Source organism: Nuphar pumila, chromosome 4 (genome assembly GCF_984573655.1).
Source record: "Nuphar pumila chromosome 4, dmNupPumi1.hap1.1, whole genome shotgun sequence".
Lineage (NCBI taxonomy): Eukaryota > Viridiplantae > Streptophyta > Magnoliopsida > Nymphaeales > Nymphaeaceae > Nuphar > Nuphar pumila.
The window spans coordinates 990852-1015795 of NC_143252.1; the positions used below are offsets into that span (position 1 = coordinate 990852).

The 24944-nt window shown below is 35.8% G+C and overlaps 1 protein-coding gene across 2 annotated transcripts in view; it reads left to right on the top strand.

Moving 5' to 3' along the window:
• MTR4 (RNA helicase, ATP-dependent, SK12/DOB1 protein) overlaps window positions 1–20130 on the top strand; it is a 38772-nt gene extending 18642 nt beyond the window's left edge. For both annotated transcript variants that reach the window (XM_090002214.1, XM_090002215.1), the window contains exons 6-14: window positions 455–565; window positions 772–1022; window positions 1237–1360; window positions 1856–2138; window positions 17387–17538; window positions 17892–18038; window positions 18119–18351; window positions 18881–19145; window positions 19655–20130. In XM_090002214.1, the coding sequence (XP_089858340.1) occupies window positions 455–565; window positions 772–1022; window positions 1237–1360; window positions 1856–2138; window positions 17387–17538; window positions 17892–18038; window positions 18119–18351; window positions 18881–19145; window positions 19655–19933 (1845 nt within the window). In that variant the 3' untranslated portion in view covers window positions 19934–20130. The remainder of the gene's footprint in view (window positions 1–454; window positions 566–771; window positions 1023–1236; window positions 1361–1855; window positions 2139–17386; window positions 17539–17891; window positions 18039–18118; window positions 18352–18880; window positions 19146–19654) is intronic.
• The last annotated feature ends 4814 nt before the right edge of the window (window positions 20131–24944 follow it).

Sequence of the window (24944 nt, forward strand, 5' to 3'; positions counted from 1 at the left end):
TTTTGATATTTTTTTATTTTAAAACTCCTGAGATTTTCCCGAGAAAAACCACTTATTGAAAATCTCCTTGAGAAAAATCCTTGACGAGAAATTACCTTGAATGGTACAAGTAACTATGGTTGTATTATGAATGTGTTAGAAGTTGGAAGGATACTTAGCTGCATGATATAGGGAACCATTAGAAATGCAAGTACATGAAAATGAAAGAAGTTTTGCAATGAAATTATTGCGAGAAAAACAATATTTTTTTGTCTTCTTTCTTGTGTGTGGGAGAGGGTGGGGGTTGGGATGGGAAGAGCCCTAGAATATGAGGGGGGAAGAAAATATTGGCTTTTGGCTGTCATGCCAGTTGGGTGGTTCTTTATGAGTCTTTGGTGTCTTGATATTCTTTCTTGTACAATTTATATTTCCAAGTTTTATTGGCACTTCATCTAAAATATTTGAATTTTTGCAGGTTTCAAACATGTTACCCCTGCTGAAGCGTGGTATAGGAGTTCACCATTCTGGTCTGCTTCCAATCTTGAAAGAAGTGATTGAAATACTCTTTCAGGAGGGCCTTATCAAGGTTAATCAAACTATTACCAATTACCACTTAAGCTTGAAATTCATTTAAACTGTTATTGTAGCTTATGTTGAAATATTTTAGCTACGTTGTGTGTATGTAGCCTGTAAATCACATCCATCTCTCATTCAGTTTGTGTTTGGGGGTATCCCTGGCCCATGAGATGTGCCCCCTGCTTACTGCTTAAATTTTTTAACTTTTTATTTTAGTGCTTGTTTGCGACTGAGACTTTCAGCATAGGCCTGAACATGCCTGCGAAAACTGTTGTTTTCACAAATGTACGGAAATTTGATGGGGACAAATTTAGATGGATAACAAGTGGCGAATACATACAAATGAGTGGACGTGCTGGGCGTCGAGGAATCGATGAGCGAGGTATTTGCATTCTAATGGTGGATGAGAAATTAGAACCATCCACTGCGAAAATGATGGTCAAAGGCAGTGCTGATTGTTTAAACAGGTGGGTTTCTTTGCTTGTGAGACCCCAAATGGTGGCATTGATACCCAATCATATCCATCCTTGAATTTGCTTAAATGGGAAGAATTGGTCTTTCATTGACATTCCATCCTGTTATCCTACAAGCAATTCTGTTTCTCTCATTGTTGGCTTTCATGGTCTACCTTAGCTATTGTCTTGACATTTTGCTGATGCATTGTTTTCTTCTTGCATTTAGTGCCTTCCACTTGAGCTATAACATGCTATTGAATCAAATGCGATGTGAAGATGGTGATCCTGAGAACCTGCTGAGAAATTCATTCTATCAGTTTCAGTCAGACCGTGCACTTCCTAATCTTGAGGTAACCTGGCCCAGGCAAAATAAAAGAAGTCAGCCGTTTCTATTATTTCTCTTGATTGGTTAAATTGCAAGAATCCGCATTATCAGCAATTTACCAAGTCACCTGAGTTTTCAGTATTACATTTAACCACTTTATTCATCTTTGTTTCAAAAGCAAAGACTTGTTCCTAGAAAAAAACTCTGTGGACCACTAGTTCCATCAAAAAATGACTAAAATGCTATGAAAATTCATTTTCTTTGAAAAAAGTTATTTACCACGTGGAGCACTTGAGGCTAGTTTTTAAGGTTTTATTTAGAAAGGACAAAGGAATAATAAATTCATACCTTAGGTGGGAACTTGGCACACATGAAGAAAAAACAGGCCATTGAACATAATAATACAAAGTTGGTTATCCACCCCCACCCCCTCCTTTTGTGTCAGTTTTTCTATATGGGTTCCATAAGTTGATTATATTTTAATCCTTTTTGTCTGTTTCTTGGGAAAATTTGTCTGCAGAAACAAGCAAAAGATCTGGAAGAAGAAAGAGACTCTATTGTTGTTGGTGATGAAGAGGAAGTGCAGGACTATTATTCACTATTACAGCAGTACAGGATCCTAAGAAATGAAATACGAGATATTGTGTTCCGCCCAAAGTACTGTTTGCCCTTCTTGCGTCCTGGGAGGCTAGTGCGTATCCATTGCTCCAAGAATGACGAAAAGGATCCTTGTTTCTCTACTGAGGAAAATACAACTTGGGGTGTGATAATCAGTTTTGAAAGAGTTAAAAGCTCATTTGAAGGTGAGGTAGTTTGAACAGCATTTTGATTCTGTAACTGAATATTCTACCTCTTTGGACTTTAAGTGGATGTTGAATCTGTATGTGCTTCTCTACCATGACATCCTGATGAGTGAGCTCTACCATATGTTTACTTTCTCCCATCCAGGAAAGGTTTTCCCTCTTTAACTATGAAGATCTATGTATTTTGCTAATCAAATATGATCAGTAGCTCTTGAATCCATGACCCCTTCTTGGATGATGGGGGTGCAATCATGTCATAACTTATTGGGCATGAAATGATTTCACGAGGAGCTTGATGTTTGGTTCTTTAGGCAATCAACTTCACATACTTCTAATTCTTCAATCTTCTTCAATGATACTATGATGTCACTATCAGTCAACCTTCTCTTCTGTAATTTCACTAGAGGAGGTTTGATAATTGCAGCCACCTCTTATGTTAGGTCGTCCTACCAAGTCCCAACATTGGTGCTTAGTGTGCCTATACTTATCACAGAAGTGCCTTTCAACTTGTCTTTCTCATCACCTTTCCCAAGTGGTGTTCCTGTTCCTATTGAAGTATCTCCCCTCTTCCTTTTCCTTTCTTGGAAAAGGTCTTGCAAGCCATAGTACACTTGGAAGAGATGATCTTTCCACGTTTGTTTCAATGGAGACTACAAGTGCTCGTCTACCTCCTCCTAAGTTCCAACTTCCAAGTGATGGCAATTCCTCTTGGCTTATCATATTTGATTTGACGTTCTGTTATTCATTGCCAAATTCTCATAGGCGATCAAGGCCTTTTCTGCTGACTCCTCTCTTCATCCTTCATGCAGTAGGAACACTTAATTTGATTGTGCACACTCAATCTTAACTAAATAATTCTTACACTCTCAATCCAAATAGTTAAGGATCATCCTCTTTGGGCCTCTTTATCCTCCACTGATGCAGTTCTCTTCTTGCTGCAATTGAAATCTTGACAGAACGGACCAAGCCTCTGTAGTTTTTTGTCAAATTTAACAATAGGAAATTGTAAACTTTGTCCATCACTGTTTGAGGAAGATACCTCGATTTCTCGGGCGAACTTATCAACACATCATTGTGAGTGCTTGATAACTCACTCTTTCCTTTGTAGGAGCCATTTTCTAACACTAGACAATGACGGCCCCTCCTCAGGCACGTCTGCAAGCACTTTGAAATTGTGAGTTGGGTTCTCATGAGAATCTTTCAGTCACATGGTCAACTATAGAATCATTTTCTAAAATGCATGTACGGCTCATGAGAATCATTCTCTCATGTTTGCAATCACATGAGATAATGGTTCTCTTGGGAATCATTCTCTCAAAAACTTGCCCCTAGATCCTTCCGTGGTACACAGCCTGAACTATGCATCATAGCAAATCTTAATCTTTCCAATAATACTTCTACTCCATTTCAAAGGAGAACCATGCCAAATAAACTTGCATACACTGCCCATTTCAAAGCCACAAGTCCACATTGAGATGTCAAACCCAGGGTTCTCAGAGAAAAGCAAACATGGAATTTAATATAAAAATTGTGACTTGTTTCTCAGCCAAATCATGTTAGTTTTGGCTAAAAATGATCTAAAACCCGCATCTGGCTGAAACAACAAGACTCACAGTAGTATCCTCAAGTCACAACTTCCCTTCATGACATCACCCTGCAGTAAGTAAACGCTTGAAATCCACTACTCAGAGCCCAGGTTTGGCTTTGACACCTGTTCTGCAACCTTGATCCTACTCTTGAAGGATTTAGCTGCTGGAATGTGCTTGCAAACAAGCATTCAATGGCTTGGAAGGGAAGAGAGAAGAAGAAGAAGAAAACTCTAGGGCTAAAAAATTTGGGGGTTTTCTATTGTGACCTCTCTTTTTTTCATAACGTGACACATTTACATACCAGAAATGCTCCTATAATACAAAAAACATATTAGAAAAATCCTATGACTCATGGTCAACCTATCCAAACAAAGAATGGGCAAACATAATCTTGCTTCCTATTACAACAGTTTCAGCAAGGAGGATTTTGGAATTTTGTTCCTTATAGCTGCTGCATTTGCTTCATGTTGGCCACGTGCGTTAGGAAATTGGATAAGAAAAGATATTGGCTATTTCCTGTTAAAATATATACATATTTATATATGTATATATATATTATATATATTATGATGTAATTAGTACTGTCTCCTAGGGGCATTTTCGTCTTTTCTATTTTATGTAATAGTAGCTGCCCATTAGGGGCAGCATTGTAATTCATATTTTTTCTTTTTCTTTTTCTTTTTCTTTTTGTCCTTTCACTAAAGTGAAAGGGCACTTTTGTAAAAGGCTCATAGAGCCGTTGGGAGCTCCCCAAAGGCTCTATGAGCCCTCTTGTGGTCTATTTAAAGAGGCTTCTTGCCTCTCTTTTATGCTTGTCTTAAGCATTGCCTATAGATATTATTTTTTATATTTTGTGTGTACTCTCTCTTATACTCTTTTGTGAGTTGGTTGTGCTAGCCCTTGTGGCTTATTGTATTTTGCCCATTAGAGACTTTTGTGTTTCTGCACATTGTAGCCCTTAGTGGCATTGTATTCGTGCAATTTTGGTTTCATTACATGGTATGAGAGCTCCTAGGTGTCTACACCCTTGGGCCTTATTGACTGAAGTACTTGTGAAGGCTCTATTCAAGCAAATCTCTTTTCTTCATCTTTCTTCTCTCTTTCTTGTCATGACCGACAAAGATGCAAAGATCGATCTTTCATTCAAATTGAATGAAACCAACTACATGATGTGGGTGGTTGCTACTAAGAACAACCACAAGGGAAAGAAACTCTGGGGCTATGTATATGGCACGATTCTCGAGCCAAAGTTGAAGCTCACGAAGAATGAAGGAGGTCAAGATGAAATTCTAAATGAAGAAGAAAAATATAAGGCTATTCAAGAATACCAATCCAAAATGGAGGATTGAGAAAGTGACGATGTTAGGATATTGGCATAGTTCATGAGCAACATTGAGCTTAAAATTTGTGTAAATTTTGCAAAATTTAGAAAAGCCAACGAAGTTTGGTTTTTTATGAAAGGTATGTACAACATTTTTTCTTACAAGAAAAAAAAATCTACAAAGGAAATATGTCTAATCGAGACTATTATGGCAACTTATCCCCATTATGAGAAGAACTTGCTCTTCTTGAACCTCAATGGGTTGAAGAAGCTATTGAGAATAGACAACGTCAAATGGAGAAAAAAAAACTTCTTTCAATTTCTTCACGGCCTCCGTCCCGAATTTGAGCAAGAGGATCTTTGCTCCATAGAACCTCTCCTCCGCCTCTTAATGAAGAACTTGCCCAACTTTGCCATAAAGAGACTCGTCTTTCAATGAACAAGGAAGTTGATGAAGTACATATAGTTTCTAGACCGAAAAACAATGTAAAAGCATATAAGCCTCCTCATTTTGGGAGGAATAACTATGGAGGAAGAAAAATTGTATGCCATTTTTGTAATGAGCCAAGACATCAAACCCGATTGTCCCAAGCTAAGTGAAAAGTAATACATCCAAAGCAAATGAAGAATCAAAGAGGGATGAAGACATTAAAGCATCCATTGCTCAACTTACAGAAACTCTCCAGCAATTTATGAAGAACAACTCCTCTACTCCATCTACTTTCGGCTCTGCGGTCTCATCACCTCTCGGTATGTCTTCTTAGATTCTTGACTCGAGCGCTTCTTTCCATATGACTTTGAATGCCTCTCTTTTATCCGAATAAAGCACCAACTCTTGTAAATCCTTTGTTTCTACCGTCGATGGTGCATCCTTTGATGTTAAAGAAATAGGAAACCTTAAAAGTTTTGAGCAAATCAAAAGAATTTTTTGTTCTAAAAATTAGAATTATTCCAAAACTTAAATCTTATTTCAGTTTCTCAAATATGTGATCATGGTTGTAGAGTCTCTTTTTCTCCTACGGATTACTCTGTCCAGGCTCTCCAGTCCGACAAGCTAATTGGGCTAGGCCATAGGAGAGAGGATTTCTACTATATGAATTTTGTCTTTACCTTTTAAATCTTTCAATCTAAGGATATTATCACTTGACACAAAAGGCTTGGTCATCCAAGTGCCTCTAAATTTCCATTCTTGGAGAAATTTTGTAATGAAAATAAATTTACTTGCAATGATTATATTCTTGGCAAAATGCATTCTTCTCATTTTCCTAGTAGTAACTTTGTTTCAAAAAAGCCTTTTGAGTTGGTGCATTCGAATGTGTGGTGATCGACTGGTCATGTCAAAAGGAGGTTATTCCTACTATATTATTTTTGTTGATGACTATACTAGGTATACTTGTGTCATGGGTGTACTTCCTTTGGTTCAAATCTAATGTTTTTTTAATCTTTAAAGAATTTCATGTTCTTATCAAAAATCAATTTTAAAAATAAACTTTCACTTAGGGTATGGTGAAAATAAAAAAGATATAGATATGATTTCAAAATACCAAACTTTACATTTCAAGAAGTGTGACATTTGTAGAAGATCAAAATGGTTTTGATCTATGTCACAGGGATTTGGCCAACAGGGTGCTCACCTGCGCCAATGCGAAGTGACTCGGGTGTAGCTGCGGCACCCGGTGCGGTTAAACCGCACCCAAGGTCATAATTGTCCATAACTGAACAAAAAAAAATGATGAAAGGGACTGAGCGGGAGATTAGGCCCAATCTCCCTCCCCCCGACCCCGACGCCTCCCCCCTTCTCTTCTACTCCTCTTCTTCTCCGACGGACAACAACTGCACTCTTGACGCTTCCTCTCCTCTGACTGTCGATCCGAGCTCTCCTCTCCTCCTCTGGCGACTGCAAGGTATATTTCTCTCTCTCAATCTCTCTCTCTGGATTCAGCTCCCAACCTTGTTGTGCTGGCCCTGTGTTGTTGAACCCAGCCTTGTTAGGCTGGGTTCGGCTCCCAACAATTGAATGTCGAACCCAACCATTTGGGGCTGGGTTCGGCTCCCAACCCTGGGCTGTCGAACCCAGCCCTTTTGGGCTGGGTTCTGCTCTGTCGAACCTAAGGTTGCCAAACTAGGAAGCGAAAGAGGAAAATGATACGGGAAGCGGAAGCGAGAAGCGACGCATTTTAAAATATATAGGAAGCGGGAAGCGAGGAATAAAAAATATATATAAGAACTGAATGAGAATCAAAATAAAACACAAATAAAAACTAAAATAAAAGTGACTAATATTAAATTTCATGATTTTTAGTGTAAGAATTAAATTTTTAACAAAATCTAAAAATGATGACTACTTTAGCGAAAGCACATGGAAGTGAGTGAGAAGAGTCAGATAAAACACATAAAAAGCATGAAAAGTGGAGTAAGAGAACATATAATAAGAATAAATGAAGCGTGTGGAAAGCATAGGAGAAGCGTGAGGGAATCGAGGTTCTCATCAAGTTTCGGAAGCGAGGAGTATCGCGCTTCCAAAGCGAGTTTCCGAGAAGCGAGCTTCCCACCTATCTAAGAAGCTTCCGGTAACTCTGCGAACCCAACCTTGCTGGGTTAGGTTCAACTCCTAGCCCTTTTGGGATGGGTTCGACTCCCAGCCCTGTTGGGTTGGGTTGGGTTGGGTTGGGTTGGGTTGTGCTTTATTGAACCCAACCCTTCTAGGTTGGGTTCGGCTCCCATCCATGGGTTGTCGAACCCTGCCCTTTTTGGGCTGGGTTTGACTCTTGGCTAGGTTCAGCTCTATCGAACTTGATATGAATTTTATTTTAATATATATGTGTATATTTGTTTTAAGGACGAAAATGATGGATAAAGGGAAAAGACTCTCAAACAATGGGAAAGGAATTACGTCATCCTCGTCTCCGCATGCAATTTTTGCTGCTAGTGTTGCTGGTAGTGGTAGTGTTGATTCTAATTTGTTGGTTGCATCATGTGACGATGGGGGCCTACTATTTGCATATGTGGATAATCTTGAAAAAGATAGAGGAGGTTGTGAAAATAAGAGATTTCGATGCAAGCTTTTTGAGAAAGATTATGTTGGGTCTTACATAAGGGTTAAGGCTCATTTGTTGAAGATATCAGGACATGGCATTTCAGGATGCAAAAGAGTTAATGAGGCAATGCAAAGACAATACGAAAAAATACAAGATGAATATGAGAAAAGGAAGACAATGAGTGATTCTTGTAAAATCAATGTACCATTTTTAAGCCACCAAGAATATGATAAAAAAAAGAAAAGTGGATGTAGGAGGTACATGAAGGAAAATGATATAAGCATCATTCAATACATACAGAAGGTTGGAGATGAATATAAAAGTAGGGAGGTATTTTTATTCTAGTTTACTTTTATTTAATACAGCTAAAAATCATTATTGGAAGGATTTAAATACTTCACTCGCAAATTGTACTTGAGTGGCTATGTACTTCCAAGCTCAGAAAAACTATGAACGACAATTCTTGCAGAAGAGAGGGAAAATGTTGTGAGATTGCTAGAGATTAAAATATTTTCATTGGAACAAAATGAAGTTTTCATTGTTTCTGATGGGTGGACAAATAATCAAAAGTGTCTACTGATTAATTTCCTTGCTTGTTCGCTTAGTGACCCAGTATTCTTGAAAGCAGTTTATGCATCTGGGCAATATGAAAATGTTGAATATTTGAAGAAGTTATTTATAGAAATAATAAAAGAAATGATTGATCAGAAAGTAGTGCAAATCATCACAGAAAAAGCTCCAATTTGTAAAAATGCAACACTGAGTTTGGAGAGTAAGTATCCTCATATTTTTTTGGTTTCCTGAATCTGACTCTCAAGAGCATCTGCAACCGCAAAGAAGAAGAAAATTCACCAACATATGTTCTATGTTGATAGATTGAGGAATTAAGAAAAAATGTCAAAAGCATTAGGAATTTTGTTGTCAACCACCATCATGCTAATGTGATATTTAATAAGCATTCTGATCTGAAATTGTAGAAGGTTGCTGAAATACGTTTTGCGTCCATCATTGTGATGGTGAAAAAAATTAAAGAAGTCAAGAATGCTTTGGTTAACATGGTGACCATAGGGAATTGGATATTCTATCGTGTTGATGATATTGTCAAGGCTCAAGAAATTAAGAAATTCATTATTGATGAGGAGTTTTGGGATAGAGTCGTATATTTCTTTGAGTTTACGCAACCTATTTGAAAATGTTGAGAAAAGTTGACAAGGATGAGCCCATGCTTTACAAAGTTTATGAAATATAGAATAATATGATTGAAAAAATGCAATTTGTAGTTTTCAAGCATGAGGGAAAAAATCCTGCATTGGATGATTCAGAATTTTTTAATTATATACATTCAATTTTAGTTAGAAGATAGGATAAGAGCAACACTCATTTGTATTGCATGACACATTCTCTCAATCCCAAATATTATGCAAAGAAGTGGCTGGAAGGTGGTGTTGGCCGTGTCTCTCAAAATTTAGACCCAGAGCTATCAAGGCATAGAAATACGTGTGTGACAAGACTTTATCGAGAATTACATATTCTAAATCAAGTCACACAAGAATTTGAAAAATTTTCATCTTCGAGGTTATAAGGACAAACATTAATAGCGAGAAAGGAGGAGAATATGGATGATATCACATAGTGGTCAACATACGAATCAGAAACACTTCTTTTTCAACGTCTTGCATTGAGATTGCTATCTCAGCTTGCTAGTTCATCTTGTTAAAGAAATTAGAGCACATATGCTCAAATCCACAACATAAAGAGAAACAAACTCACCAACAAGCGTGCAAAGGATTTAGTCTATGTCCATTTCAGTCTTCGATTACTTTCGTGAATCAATGAGGAATACATGTACTAATTGTTCTTTTAGTTATTTGACTATTTATTCGTTTCTTCATTTAAATATGCAAGTATGTAACATTTTAAAATTGGGTTTGTAATGTAGACAAGAATCATCCAAATTTTGGGATGTAAACCCAGAGGAGTGTGACTTACAGGGAGAACATGATTTCAACATTATAAATATAAACTTATTTGAGCCTACTCTTCTTTCTTATGATGAATTTGACGATAAAGCAGCAAATTATTATGATCATTACCTAATTGTCATATACATTGTGTAGGGTATACTTTTGGTATTTAATTATGCATTGTTTGCTTCTTTTATAATTTATTTTTTTTCTGCTTTACTTGTTTGATTGTTTCCATAATATATTTAGGTTGATTTAATTATGGTGTTAGTTTTTATTGATGAAAAATAAAATTGTTGATTGTTAATTTAATTTATTGCATATATGATGAATTGATGATATGATAATTGTTTTTTATTTCATTAGTGTTACTGTTAATCGTTAAAATTTATATATATATATATATATATATACACACACACACACTCCCGAACCCAAGTTTTTTTAAAGTGCCGCATCGCCGCACCTGTAACGACTCCAACTTATTCCCGTGAAAAGTAATTTTTTTTTAAACAATTGCGAAAACCAAAACCCAAGGATCCGGGGCCTCAGAGACTTAACAACTTCCAAACCACAAGTGATCTTTACATTGAACTAACCAATCAAATAGCTAACTTTATTAATCAATAAATCAATGTCTGGGAACAAAATTAAATTAAAGTATGAAATCACATAGCCACACTATCCAAAAATAACAAAAGTAAGTCACGTGATCTCGCAGGCTCCATGTGGCAGTCATCCCAATCACTGAGCTCAAGGTCCTGAGAAAAACATTCGAAGTACTGGGTAAGAATCAAAGATTCTTTGTACGAATTTCTCTAAAAATCCAATTAGGCAAGAAAGAGCATAACTCAAATTCATGGAATACATTTAAAGTAATATAAGAATAACAAGCTCACAGTTCATTTACCATTCAAGCATTTAAAAGCAAGTATCATGCAATAACAATTTCTCACATGAAACAAGTAAGAATGCATGAATTAATGCAGAATAGTAAATATGCATGATTCAATGCACATGCATGAATAATTTATTAAGTTATTATCAGTGTTCTCTTTTGCATGCATGTCCCTATTAAATGCACACAAGTTTAATTCCACTTTTCCTTAAACCTACGGGTATTCAAAACAAGTACAACAATTCCTGAAGTTCAAGTTGGGTTCTCAGTGGTAGCTTACACACAATTCGTATTTTATTACTGGATTCCACACTTGTTTCTCGACTGATATCAAGAATCAACACCATCCATCGAAATATTAGAAATCAACATCTAATGTCGGGACACCAAGGAAATCAACATTCATTAATGTTATTTTTTTGGTATACCAAAAATAACAGTTGTGTCTACAACACTACTCTCAGGCAAAGCGACTGAAAAATTCCTAAAACCGTGGTTTGGAGGTGAATCAGCTTATCGGGTTCAGGGGCACGAGCGCATACAGAGTTTTAGTATCCTCACAGTTTTCTCAAAACCGCCATCCAGGATTCCCACAATGTGGAAGGGATCTCCAGGAAGAAAAAAAATACTAATTACAATGTTTATCTCTTTTATCTTTTTAACAAAAGTCAAATTCTTTACAAAAAAATCGTTTTGCAAATCAACATGCAAAACGTAACATGAGACCTGACTCACTACAATTTTAACAGTGCAATTAATTTAGAAAGCCAATAATTTCAAGAGTGAATTTTGCAATGCATAAACACTAATTTTGGAGCAATACATTCTCCTGGCCCACATTGCCTACCGTGGTTTATATTTGACCACTAATACATTTTAAGCAAAATTCTCAGTAAACATGCACATACACAACTATTTAAACATGTCCACAATGCACATTCATTCATACACAATAAGAATGTACATACAAAACAAATTGCATATGCATACAAACAAATGCTTGCAACATGCATTTTTCTTTCATGATTCATCTCATGCATAACATTCAAGCATGCACATGATCATGTTAATGCAACATCAAAATAACTTTAGAAATTACGTGTTCATGATGTGCACATTTATGCCAACATGATATTCATTTGCATGATCATGCCATTCATGTAACCAATTTGGGCATGATCGGGATACAGAACATAACCTCCGAGTCATATCTATGCTGCCACGATACACAGGACAGCATTTGCATGATGTTGGCAACATGTTTCTCATGTAGAAAACATGCCACCCAAAGGCGGTGGATAGCGGATAATGCTGCACATAATCACATGTTCAATGCATATATATATATATATATATGTATATATATATATATATGCAGAAAAATAACATGCTAGAAATACTCTGCCGATGCATGTTTACGGAAAGAGATAACATGCTGAAAATACTCTGCTGATGCGTGCTTATACAAAGAGATAACATGCTGAAAAAATACATGTGTTTATGCCAACAATCAATGCAGAAAACCAACATGTTAGAAAAATGTAAATCGAATGAATATTCCTGCCAGCAGTTACATGAAGAAACAATATGCTGGAAAATAAAAGTAATATGATACATAAACATTCAAACAATCCCATGAGACAGAACAACATACTGGAAAAACATGAGGCTGATACACAGCCTTACCAGCAGTCTAAAAGGAAACAACATGCTGGGAAAAAGAAACATAAGGCCTGATTGACTGTTTTAAAATATGCAAACAAACAGTTCCAGTTTGCTGTTTTTTTTTTCAAAGCCAACCACGCCAAAATCCGATTCATTGTTTCAACATGAAAACATATAAATTAGATTTTCTGTTTTAACAGGTCACACACATGATTTACTGCTTTAACATGAAAACATGCAAATCAGATTTGCTGTTTTAGCATGAAAATATGCAAATCAGATTTGCTGTTTTAACATGAAAATATGCAAATCGGATTCACTCTTTTTTTTAGCGTGTCACGCATATCTGATTTGTTGTTTTGACATGAAAACATGCAAATCAGATTTGCTGTTTTAGCATGAAAATATGCAAATCATGAAAGCATGCAAAACATATCTACAATTGATAAACATGCACAATATAACACACAAATCAAATTTTAGAATTTTTAAAATACGCAGAACATATTTACAACTGAGATATATGCAGAAAATAACATGCAGGACAGATTCAACTTTAAAACATGAAAACTGTAAGCACGAAATCAGAAATCGCGTTCATGCCAAAAGGGATCAATGGCTGATTTAACAACATATATATATATATATATATATATATATATATATATATTTATTCCAGTTCAGATTTTTTTTTCCTACTAAAATCTCACATAAACTAGATTTTGACTGTTTCTCCCTGTTCGAATCAAGAGAGGAACCTGTACCTTCGATCGAAGATAAAAAAGACCAAAAAAGTGTTCGTCAGACGATCGAAACGGAAAATGATCCTTCTTTCCTTTCCTTTTCCTCTCTCTTTTTATTTCTTTCTTTTCCCTTCTTCCTTCTCTCTCTCTCCCTCTCTCTCTCTAGAAAACAAAATCTAGAGAAAGGTGCGAGTTAGAGCCTTTTATAAAAAAATTTTTGGTCTTCTAGAGAGAGGTGATGCCCCCTCTAGAGTCTTGTCTCTTTCTAACCAAATCCTAATTATCCTCTTATTATCACTTATTTTATTTGTTTCTATTAACTAATTTAAGATCTATCTATAACTCCTATGTAGGTAGAGTTCTACCAAATGTAGAGCTCCCCCTTATCCAGAAAATAAATACGTAATTTATTAATTATTAATATTTAATTAATTATTTTTAATTTATTTATTTTATAATGTTCCAGAGGGTATCTCCACCCTCTGGGAGTCCTTTTAACATGAAATTTCACTCAATTTAACTTTTATATTGAATTCAAAACTTTAAATTGATTGGAATTGGATTTCGGATCTAGATCTAGATACAAATTCAAATCCATATCCAATATCCATATAGATCACAAAGTGGACTAAATCCTAATTAATATGGGTCTTGGATTGGATCTAGATCTATATCAACTTGGATTAAACAGATCGGATCCGATTCAATCCAGAACTAGTCACATCCATGTGAGTCATTTTTGAAAAAATGTGATTTTCGGGCCAACCGTAGCCTGAATTCAGAAAAACAAAATATCAATGTTTTCAAAATTTTTAGATGCATATAATGATATATTACTTGAATTTAACCCGAATTTAGCTTGAATTTTGCTCGATTTTAAAGGTCAAAAATAAAAAGTTCTACCAAATCTTAATTGGCCTGTTTAGGTCTTGTCAATGGGTCCTGGGTCAAGCCCAGATTCAGCTGACTCCAGCTAAAATCGAGGATTTTATCAACTTTACCAAAACATTTAGCCAAATTTTCAGAAATCTCATAATCTAAATTCTAAAATGATGGACAAACACACGATATTACCGCACCCGCACCTATATGACATAGGTTTTGATCAAAATAAACATAAGGAGGAAATTGATTACGTAAAAAATTTTGGTGCATCAATTGATTGTGGTGATATGAGTATCTCTCTTGATATTGATAGGGATAATTCCTTTGATCGGGATAACTCCCTTAATGAGAACTCTAATGAAGTTTGTGTGTATACCCGACATGAAGGGGAAAGTCATCAAAATGCTTTTGAAACTTATTCACAAAATCTTCCATTAGAAGAACATTTAGAGGAATCTTTACCTAGAAAAACTCTTAGGATTTCTACTTCAAAGGTTTGTGTCCTACGATATAGAGCTTGTTTAATGATGCTCCATCCATGCCTATTATGAACCCTTTAACTTGCATGAAGCCAAACAACATTCACATTGGGTAAAAGTAAATCTACCATTAGGAAATAAGGGTATTGGGTGTCGATGGGTTTATAAAGTAAAGACCAAAAGTGATGGCTCTTTAGAAAGATATAAAGTTAGGCTAGTTGCAAAGGGATATTCACAAGAGAATGATATTAAATACGATGAAACATTTGCCTCTTTTGCTAGGATGACTAGTATTAGGACTTTAATTGCCTTAACATCCATCAAACAATGGCCTTTTTACCAATTACATGTCAAAAATGCTTTTTTCAATGGTGATCTTTGTGAATAAGTCTATATGGGTTCTCCGTCTGGGTTTGATATCAAGAAAAAAAAAGTTCTTGAACTTAAAAAGGCTCTTTATGGTCTTAAACAAGCTCCAAAGGCTTGGTATGACCGTTTTAATAAAATTATTATTGATAGTGGATTTGTTTCTTGTTATACTGACACCGCTTTTTTTGTTAGAAATGTAGGAAGCATTATAACTATTTTGTTATTATATGTTGATGATATGATTATCGATAGAAGTGATAAAAAAGACATTGAAACAATTAAAAATGTTTTTAAAAGAAATTTTGATACGTTTGACCTTGGATTTATAAGGTATTTTTAGGTATTGAAGTTGCATATTCCCCTAGATGGTATGTGCTCTCCCAGATGAAACTTGCATCAGATATAATTGAAAAATCTGGACTAACTGACGAAAAGAAGGTGGATACTCCAGAAGTGATCAACGCAAAGATGATGACCAATGATGAAACTCCTTTAGAAGATCCTACTCCTTATCGTCAGTTGATTGAACTTACATATTTATCTATCACTGGACCAGATATATCACATGCGGTTCACAATTCCAGTCAATTTTAACACGCACCTACTACTACTCACATGGCAACCGTCATGCAATATATGAAGGCGACAATGACAAAAGGGTTTTTCTTATACTCTTCTTCATCTTCTACTTTAATTGCTTATAATGACTCTGATTGGGGTGGCAACCCCATTGATCGTATTTTTACCACAGAATATTGTTTTTACTTGGCGATTCGCTGATATCATGGAGATGTAAGAAACAACAAAAGGTGTCACTGTCTTTCATTGAAGCTGAATGTAGGGTGATGTCGACCACTACCACTGAAATGGTATGGTTGCAGAGTCTGCTTAAAGACATAGGAGTCACCCATCTCTACTTCTTCGAAAATGTGTTGCAACAACAAAAGCGTGATCACATTGCTAGCAGTCACACCTTTCATGAACAAACAAAGTACATAGAGATGGATTGCCATTATGTTCATGATGAATTTTTGAAAGGCGCTATTGAACTTTCCTATGTCACATTAGAATGTAAACTAGATTTCTTCACCAAAGCATTGCCATTTCCCTGATTCTTCTCCCTTCTAGGCAAACTTTCGGTGATCTCACCGTGAGTTTGAGGGTGGGTTTTAAAATATATACATATTTATCTATGTATATACTTTTTTTTATGTATATATACATGTTTATGTGAATATATATTGTCATGTAATTAGTAATGTCCTCAGGGGCATTTTAGTCCTTTTCATTTTATGTAATAGTAGCTGACCATATTAAAAAATGTATGTACTAAAGTGAAAGGACACTTTTGTAAAAGGCTTATAGAGCCATTGGGGACATCCCAACGGCTATATTTATAGCTGTTGGGAGCTCCCCAAAAGCTCTATGAGCCCTCTTGTGGCCTATTTAAAGAGGCTTCTTGCCTCTCTTTTATGCTTGTCTCAAGCATTTTCACTAGATATTATTTTTTATATTTTGTGTGTTCTCTCTCTCTCTTCTACTCTTTTGTGAGGTGTTTGTGCTAGCCCTTGTGGCTTATTGTATTTTGCACTTTAGGGGCTTTGTGTTTGTGCACTCTTTGCCCATTAGGGGCTTATTGTATTCGTGCACATTTTGTTTCATTACATTTCTGACAATGCATTTTGGAAGGATCTATGAACTTTAAATGTGTTTTTGATCCCTATTTGGCTAAGGGAGAAAACTTCCTATACGTTTCGAGAGATCCATGCAACATTGAAAGGGACAGGGAAAACCTATCTTGTTTTTCCTTGCTATTACCTTTACTGTTTTCCTACTGGCTGATGGCTATCAACTAACAAGTTTTGGTACACTTCTTCTCCTCGAACATTTCGTATGTTTTACCCTTCGGAAAAGATTTTACCCTGTTGCTGTTGTATTCTGGACTTTCTTTTGTTTCCAGATTTCCTATTTTTTGTTACTCTTTTAGATATTGTTAATGGTGACTTTTCCTTTATTTACTCACCATTATATATATATATATACACATATTCTTTTCTAACATATTATTAGCAAGATTTTAATATCTAGCTGTTGAATTCATATGCCTTAAAGCTGTTCTTTTTCAACTCTAGACAGTCTTTTCTCAATTGAAGGTTGTTGCATTATTTTTGAAACATAGAGATAGATTTACTGGATAGTGCGTTGAGTCTGCTGGATTTTAGATTACCTTTTATGTTCTATTGGCATGTATTATTGTCCTTATTGACCTTGTTTTTCTAATGTTCTCTGAATTTTAGATAGCGCAAGTAGAAAACCAGAGGAGGCAAGTTATTCCGTTGATGTTTTGACTAGATGTGCCAGTAAAGATGGACCTGGCAAAAAATCACTCAATATTGTTCCTATATCAGAGCCTGGAGAACCTCTTGTTGTCTCAATACTTTTAGATCAGGTAAAGGTTATTTAATGATCTGATTGTTATTATTATCAAAGATTTGGTTATTATTATTGAAGACTTTGATAAGGTTGGTGTCTATCAGACGTCACCATGCATATATTGCAGATAAGAGTACATGAATATCAGCAATTAATTTTCTTGGCTAAATTTTTAAATTGGAGTTCGCATCATGTTCTTTTCTGTAATTGACAAATAGATATTTAAAAACTAGTTTGTACTTGTCAAATTAAAGCTAAAGCTTATTGTTGAGTTAGTTTGAATTTGAGGTTGCATGTGGCAATGCTTACCTACATATGTAATTTTTTCCCATGTGTTTTGCTGATTGAGCAAGTTTCATATTCATGCAGATGGATTCTTTGAGCAGCGTATGCATACTCATACCAAAAGATCTTCTGCCTCTGGAAGCACGTGGAAATACAATGAAGAAGGTTCCTGAGGTTCTCTCCAGATTTCCTGAAGGGGTTCCTCTTCTGGATCCTGAAGAAGATATGGAGGTATTTCTAATTTATCATGTAAACTTTCATTCTTGTTTCTTTCTTGTGGACTTGATCTTAATTTCTATTGACAACCTCAGATTCAGAGTAACTCATACAAGAAAGCTGTCCGGAGATTAGAAGCATTAGAGAACCTGTTGAACAGACATGAAACTGTCAAATCTCCTCTTCTCCAAGAAAATCTTAGAGCTCTACATAAGAAACAAGAACTTACCGCCCAGATCAAGTCACTCAGAAAGGCAATGTGTACTTCCACATCCTTAGCTTTTAAAGATGAACTAAAGGCTAGAAAGCGAGTTCTGAGGAGACTTGGGTAATGCTAGTTGAAGTTCCATTTCTGGCTTTGATATAGTGGATTTTTTTTGTTGTCCATTCTTTAATTTTATCCATTACAAGCTAGCGTAGCTGGACTGAAAATTTTTATTTCATTTTCAATAAGAAAATAATGTCTTGTTCTTTATTTTTGTCAAATGAACAAAATATTCTTGGAATTTTAACAAAAGAGTGCTCTTTATTTCCTAGTGGAATAAAATTTCTTCATAGAATTGGACATGTTCCTACATAGTATCTATGTGGAACAGTTGTGCTTTATGCTGATAAATTCTAAAGGTATTTCTCCACTTCAAGTGTATATACTTGAACTGTTTGTGAGAAAAACATGGTCCTCCTATTTACATCTAGCTAAAACTAGTTTTCATCTTTCAGATGAAATTCTATAAATGCTGTAATTTCCTACCAGTAGTGCTTTTATACCACTGTGATCCTGGCATGCTTTTGGCAAATTTGAACTCAGAGAAATGTTTGTTACGCCCTCCTTTATGCGGTTTATGCATGGATTGTAGGTATACCACTCGGGAAGATGTTGTAGAGTTGAAGGGCAAGGTGGCCTGTGAGATCAGTAGTGCAGACGAGTTAACATTGACAGAGCTCATGTTTAATGGAATATTGAAGGATGTAAGCGTGGAGCAGATGGTGGCTCTCCTCTCATGTTTTGTGTGGCAAGAAAAGCTTCAGGATGCTCCAAAACCGAGGGAGGAACTCGAAATTCTTTTCTCTCAGCTCCAAGAAACAGCCAGAAGGGTTGCCAAAATGCAGCTTGAGTGTAAGGTACACTCTTTTTCCAAGCTTTATCATCTTCATCTTCTTAGAACTTTGTAGTGATGATGTAGAGCTTTTATGGATGGTCTGGTAAAGTTTGGATCAGACTGGTTGGATATGGTCATTGTTTTCAGGACCACCTGATACGGTTCAATTGTGTATCAGTCATTACTTCCTATGTGAGATGGATTGAGTTGGTCATTGTTTTCAGGACCACCTGATACGGTTCAAATGTGTATCAGTCATTACTTCCTATGTGAGGTGGATTGAGTTCATAAATCTGTTTCAGAACCTGCTGGTTGTGTATACTAATTTTCTATACATTGAATGCGCCACAAGGTATTATTACGTTAGGGGTTACCGTTCCCCCAAAGCGAATCATTGTCATGTTCTTGTAACCTTGGCAATTATACACTTAATTCCACTGTGGCTCGAGTCCTTTCTCATAGTTTAAATCAATGAGAAGCCATGGCTACTGCTTGGCGTAAAGTTTCTGATTTGTGTCGTCAACTCAACAGGTGCAGATCGATATCGAAAATTTTGTTCATTCCTTCAGGCCTGACATCATGGAGGCAGTGTACTCATGGACAAAGGGAGCAAAATTTCACGAGATCATGGAGTTCACACAGGTCTTTGAGGGCAGCTTAATTAGAGCCATTAGAAGATTGGAGGAAATTCTCCAGCAGCTAATTCAGGCGGCAAAGTCAATCGGGGAGACGGAGCTTGAAGCGAAGTTTGAAGAAGCAGTCTCGATGATCAAGCGAGACATCGTCTTTGCAGCATCCTTGTACTTGTAGTTCCCTGCTGTCATCACTAATGAAATGCAGAAAGGCAGAAAAGATGGAGAAAAAATAGAAAATCTCCACATGCCTGGGTTGGCTGTTAGGTCAGAAGGAAATTTTGTAATTGTAGAAATTTTGATTATTTGATCATCTATTTTTGGATAAAATTCAATTGAATTGAATGAAAGAAAACGGGACTGGTTAGTGCGTAACATGATACAGTTGGAGCACTAAACAAGATAATTGGACCAGGGAGTAGGGACGAAAACGGATTTGCTTCTGTTTGGATGTAGGCGTTGCTGAGCCCATCCCATCTTGATCTTTTTTTTTTTTTCCTCTCTCGATAGGTAAGTTGCGTTTTCTGTACAATTTCGAGGCCACTCTTAATTCAAACTGTCGGATCCATATTTTTTTTTTGAGAAGAGATGCTACATGAATCTTCTGATTGTGCGTCCATTTCCTCTCCAAAGTCCTAAATCCTGTTCTGATCTTACCCAATCAGATTCAAATTGGGATCTGGAGTTGGATGATGAAAAGTAATACTGAATCTGGATTTGACAAACTAATTTCATATGATTCAGATATTGGAGTCGGTCGGATTTCTGGATTCAGGTTTAGTTCAGATTTGGATTCATCTTTGGGTGTACATCTGCATACTGAATTAGATTGGACTTCCTCGAATCAGACTAGCTCATCAGTTACAATTCATATGTGAGAGAGGTTATCCATTGGATTCAGATTCCATATTCGAATTCGTATTTGGATGTAAAAAACTACATAATTAAATCAGGTGTTACCTGCTTTACTGAATCTGACTAGACATATTCAGATTTCGTCGGGTATCTGATCCAACATCCCTATCAGAAGGAGCTGGCTGTGGTGGAAAGGCATAGACTTGTAGTTGAGGTTCTACATTGATCCTTGACATGTGAACTAAAGGTCCTTACCATGTAATTGAGGAAAAGCGGGGTCGGATGAGATTCTTGGATTTCAACGGTAGGTAACAATCAACTAGTGAGACAGCTACAGTAGACTCGAAGGAACCCTTTTGTCATTAGCATGAAAAACAAATTGATTATAAGATATAACAGTGAAAGTTTCATTTCTCTAAAATGGGACCTTGCAGGCTAGGTTATTACCGTGGGCATGGGATGAAAATGGGACCAAGACCAAGTTTTGCCAAGCCGAGTCTGTCTAGATCATGAGTCAGAGCTTTGGTCTTATTCTGCATGTCACATTTGGACCAGGGGTGGATCAAGATCAGGCTGAAAAATCAGGTTCTGAGCCGTTCTCAACCTGGAATTCGAAGCCATTAGGAGCAACGAGCAGCAAACCACGTTTAACTGTTACCCCAACTTGCACTTTATCTCGCTTGTGGATTTTGGACCTAGGCCAAGATCGATTAATTCATTAATCACTTCAGTCAGTCATGTTGGGGTGATGTGGCTTTGTTTTGCCACATAAGACATGGGAACAATTAGTCCCTCCGTACCACCCTAAAATTTTTATTTTGAAATTCATGTAATTCTTTTTTTGAAATGGTTTTATAAATTGCAACAAACATTCGAACATGATAAAAGCTTTGGCGTATTACATTTCTATAATATCATTTTCAAACACACATCAGTTTTAAAATTAAACATTCACAAATAAATAAATATCCATTACAAACTTTGAATTAAATAATATCAAAGTTCTTTCAAATTAAATAATCATCGGTCTTTGAGCACTTATGCTCGCAATGCAAAACACAATCCCAAAATGGAAAAGAACTGGCTCGGTCCTCGTTGCAACTTCCGACCATCACTAGGTCATTTATTTGCTACCTAAAAAATATTTAATAATAATAGCATCAGACTAATAAGTTCTCAGTAAGGCAGAGTTATTCAACACATATAAATGAAAACACGCATGCAGAAGATTAATCTAATACTCACATGTCCAAACATCAATTAATCACGTTAAAAATATATACGTGAAATGTCTTATAGGACTTTTAAACATTTATTTACATAACTCTTTCAATAAAAAATAAAAACTTAACCATAAGCATTAAAATATGCATGAGTAATTAAAAATGCATGCACTTACTATTATGAAATTTGAACTATATGCATAAGTAACTTTAACATATTTGATTAAGTTTTTTTTTCAAATAATGCATGTCATGCCTAGTTAAATGCGCATACAATTTAGGTTTCAGTTCCTATCCCTGTGGGTACAAACACGAGCCCTAACCTAGATTAGGGCCATGGTGCAGGCAGTGTTTTCAACAATTATGGCTTTGGCCTGGCCGAACACCATTCACCAATGTACAGGTGAGGGACGAGCGTATCGAGAGAGCGCTCTCAACACCGTCTTTCTGATGCATCAATTTTTCACTCAAGAGTTTCTTTCCTCTATACTGCAATTAAATGCAGATGATTTCCCTATCTTAGTGGTTGGGGAGGAGTAATCTTCCATGCTAAAAACAATATCCACGAAGCTTAAAGTACTGCTTGCTCTCTTTTTTCAAGTATCAAATTTTAGTGTTACATGACTCAATTTTTAAAATTTATTAATTCTATGCAGCACACACTTATGGATCTCATTAAGGGATTCATCCTTTTTCGGGCCCATGGATGCATATTCTTGAAAAACATATTTCATGTATCATTGCATAATGTTTTTCTTTCGTTTTTGGTTTAAGCATACATACATCATGAGGCAAAGATCATAACAATTAAATGCATATATCCATTCACATTATCATGCATATGTCATTCATGTCGATGTCAATATTCATAAATAATTTAGACATTCATATTCAATCACGATTCAAACTCTTTTCGTCTAGTTAATTAGCGAATAACCACAAAAGCAAATTAGTGCATTATCACTTCATTCAATTCGTGCCTCATAAAATTTATTTTGACAGTTCATATGCAGCATGATGCAAATTCGCAAAACCATACTCGAAAGCCTTAAAGACTTCGCACGTATTTGCTAATCGGGCCTTTAGATAGTTCAGAACCCGTCAGACCTAAATTATGTCTGACTGTTGCAATTGTCACAGAGAAGTGCACATTTTGCGGACAAAATAAAAATTTTGACAAGTTGTAGAAAATTTTGTCAGCTTTCTGATGCCATAAACCGTTCATAAGAATTCATTCGTATGAGAGAGATATAACCGGTTTAGTACACGCATATACTTTTTTGTTCTGACTGTCATAGTTTAGTGCTCAGTCCAAAAACAGAGCTTAACGCTTCACAGATTGTGTGAAATTTTGTTACCTTTCCAACACAAGAAACCATTCAAAAAAACTTCTCTGGACAAGAGAGATACAAACAATTTACCGATTGGTTGTCAGGCCGAAAATACGTAATAATGGGTAATATGCATTCGACTGAGCATAAATGGGCCAGTCGAATTCATATTTCCATGATTTTTCAATAACAAACCATCAAATAAATTGTCAAAAATCCCAATACATGATATTCACATAATTCATTATAGATAAATCCCATTTTCACAGTCGTTTGGCTGAAAAAATGATCCGTCTTATCGAATATTATTTCCTTACAAAAAAAATCGGTATTTTCTCAATTTTATCATGGTATAAACGTGCATATTACTAATGGTTGAATTCTTGGAAGTAACTTATGAGGCATCAACATAGGCATGTGCATATTTAAATGAGATGCATGAGGCAAACATATAAGAACCATATGTGTGTTTTTAAGCCTGTGTTCATATGCATATGAAATTGTTATTCATGTGCATTCATAATGTGTGTGAATGTATGTGAATTTATGAACATGTTGAATGGTTGCATATATTACATGTTCATTGTGGTTTTTGCACTTGATGCATTGATGTGAACCACTGTAGGTTGTGTGAGACACAAGCAGGTGTTGCTCCATGTTTAGTCTTTATGCATCGCAAAAATCAATTTGAGATTTATTGAAATTCTAAATTTAATTGCATTGTTCATATTATAACAGGTTATGGTCCCGAGCTGTGTTTTGCATGCTGATTTGCAAAACAAATTTTGGTGTTGTGTTTTGCATGTTGAATTATAAAATAAATGTTGAGAAATAAATCGTTCTTTAATGAAAAGATAAAAAGAGGAAGCAATGTAATTAATGTTTTTTCTAGATATCTCTTCTACAGTATGTGAATCTTGGACTGCGGTTTTGGAGAACCCTGAGTATACTAAAACTTTGTGTGCAATTGTGCGCCTGAATCCAACTAGGTGGTTCACCTTCCGGCCATGATTTTAGAAAGATTTTGCCACTTTGCCTGAGGGTGGTGTGCAGACACAACTGTTGTTATTGGTATACGAATAAACTGACATAAGTGGGTGTTGATTTCCCTGGTGTCCTGACATTAGATGTTGATTTCTAATGTTTCGATAGATGATGTTGATTTCTGATATCGATCAAGGGCCAAGTGTGAAATCCAGTAATAAAATATAAATTGTGTGTTAAGCTACAACTGAAGACCTAACTTGAACTTGAGAATTATCGTGCCCATTTTTTCGTATTCGCGGGTTTTAATAAAAAGTAAAACCAAAAATGTGTGCATTTAATAGGGACATGGATACAAAAGAAAACTTTGATAAAAGATAATAAGTTATTCATGCATATGCATTAATTCTATGCATATTCACGTTCTCCATTAGTTCATTCATATTTACCTATTTCTCATATCTGTGATATAGTGTTGTTGCATGATGAGTATTGCTAATGCATGAATACTTATTTGAATACTGGAACTGTTGTTGTCATATTTCTCTGAAATATTGCATAAATCTGTTTTATGTTCTTCTTGCTTATTTGTTTCATTAGAAAAATTCGTACGCAAAATTTATGATTCTGACATCGTATATTTTATATTTTTTATAACCTTTGATGCCCAGTGATGAGACAAACTGTTATCGAGAGCTACGAATACTGCGTGGCTACTTGGCATTCTACTTTGAGATAGAGTGACTGATGCAGCGAGACAACTCAGTGTCACGTATGTGGTCTTGGTAAACGAGAA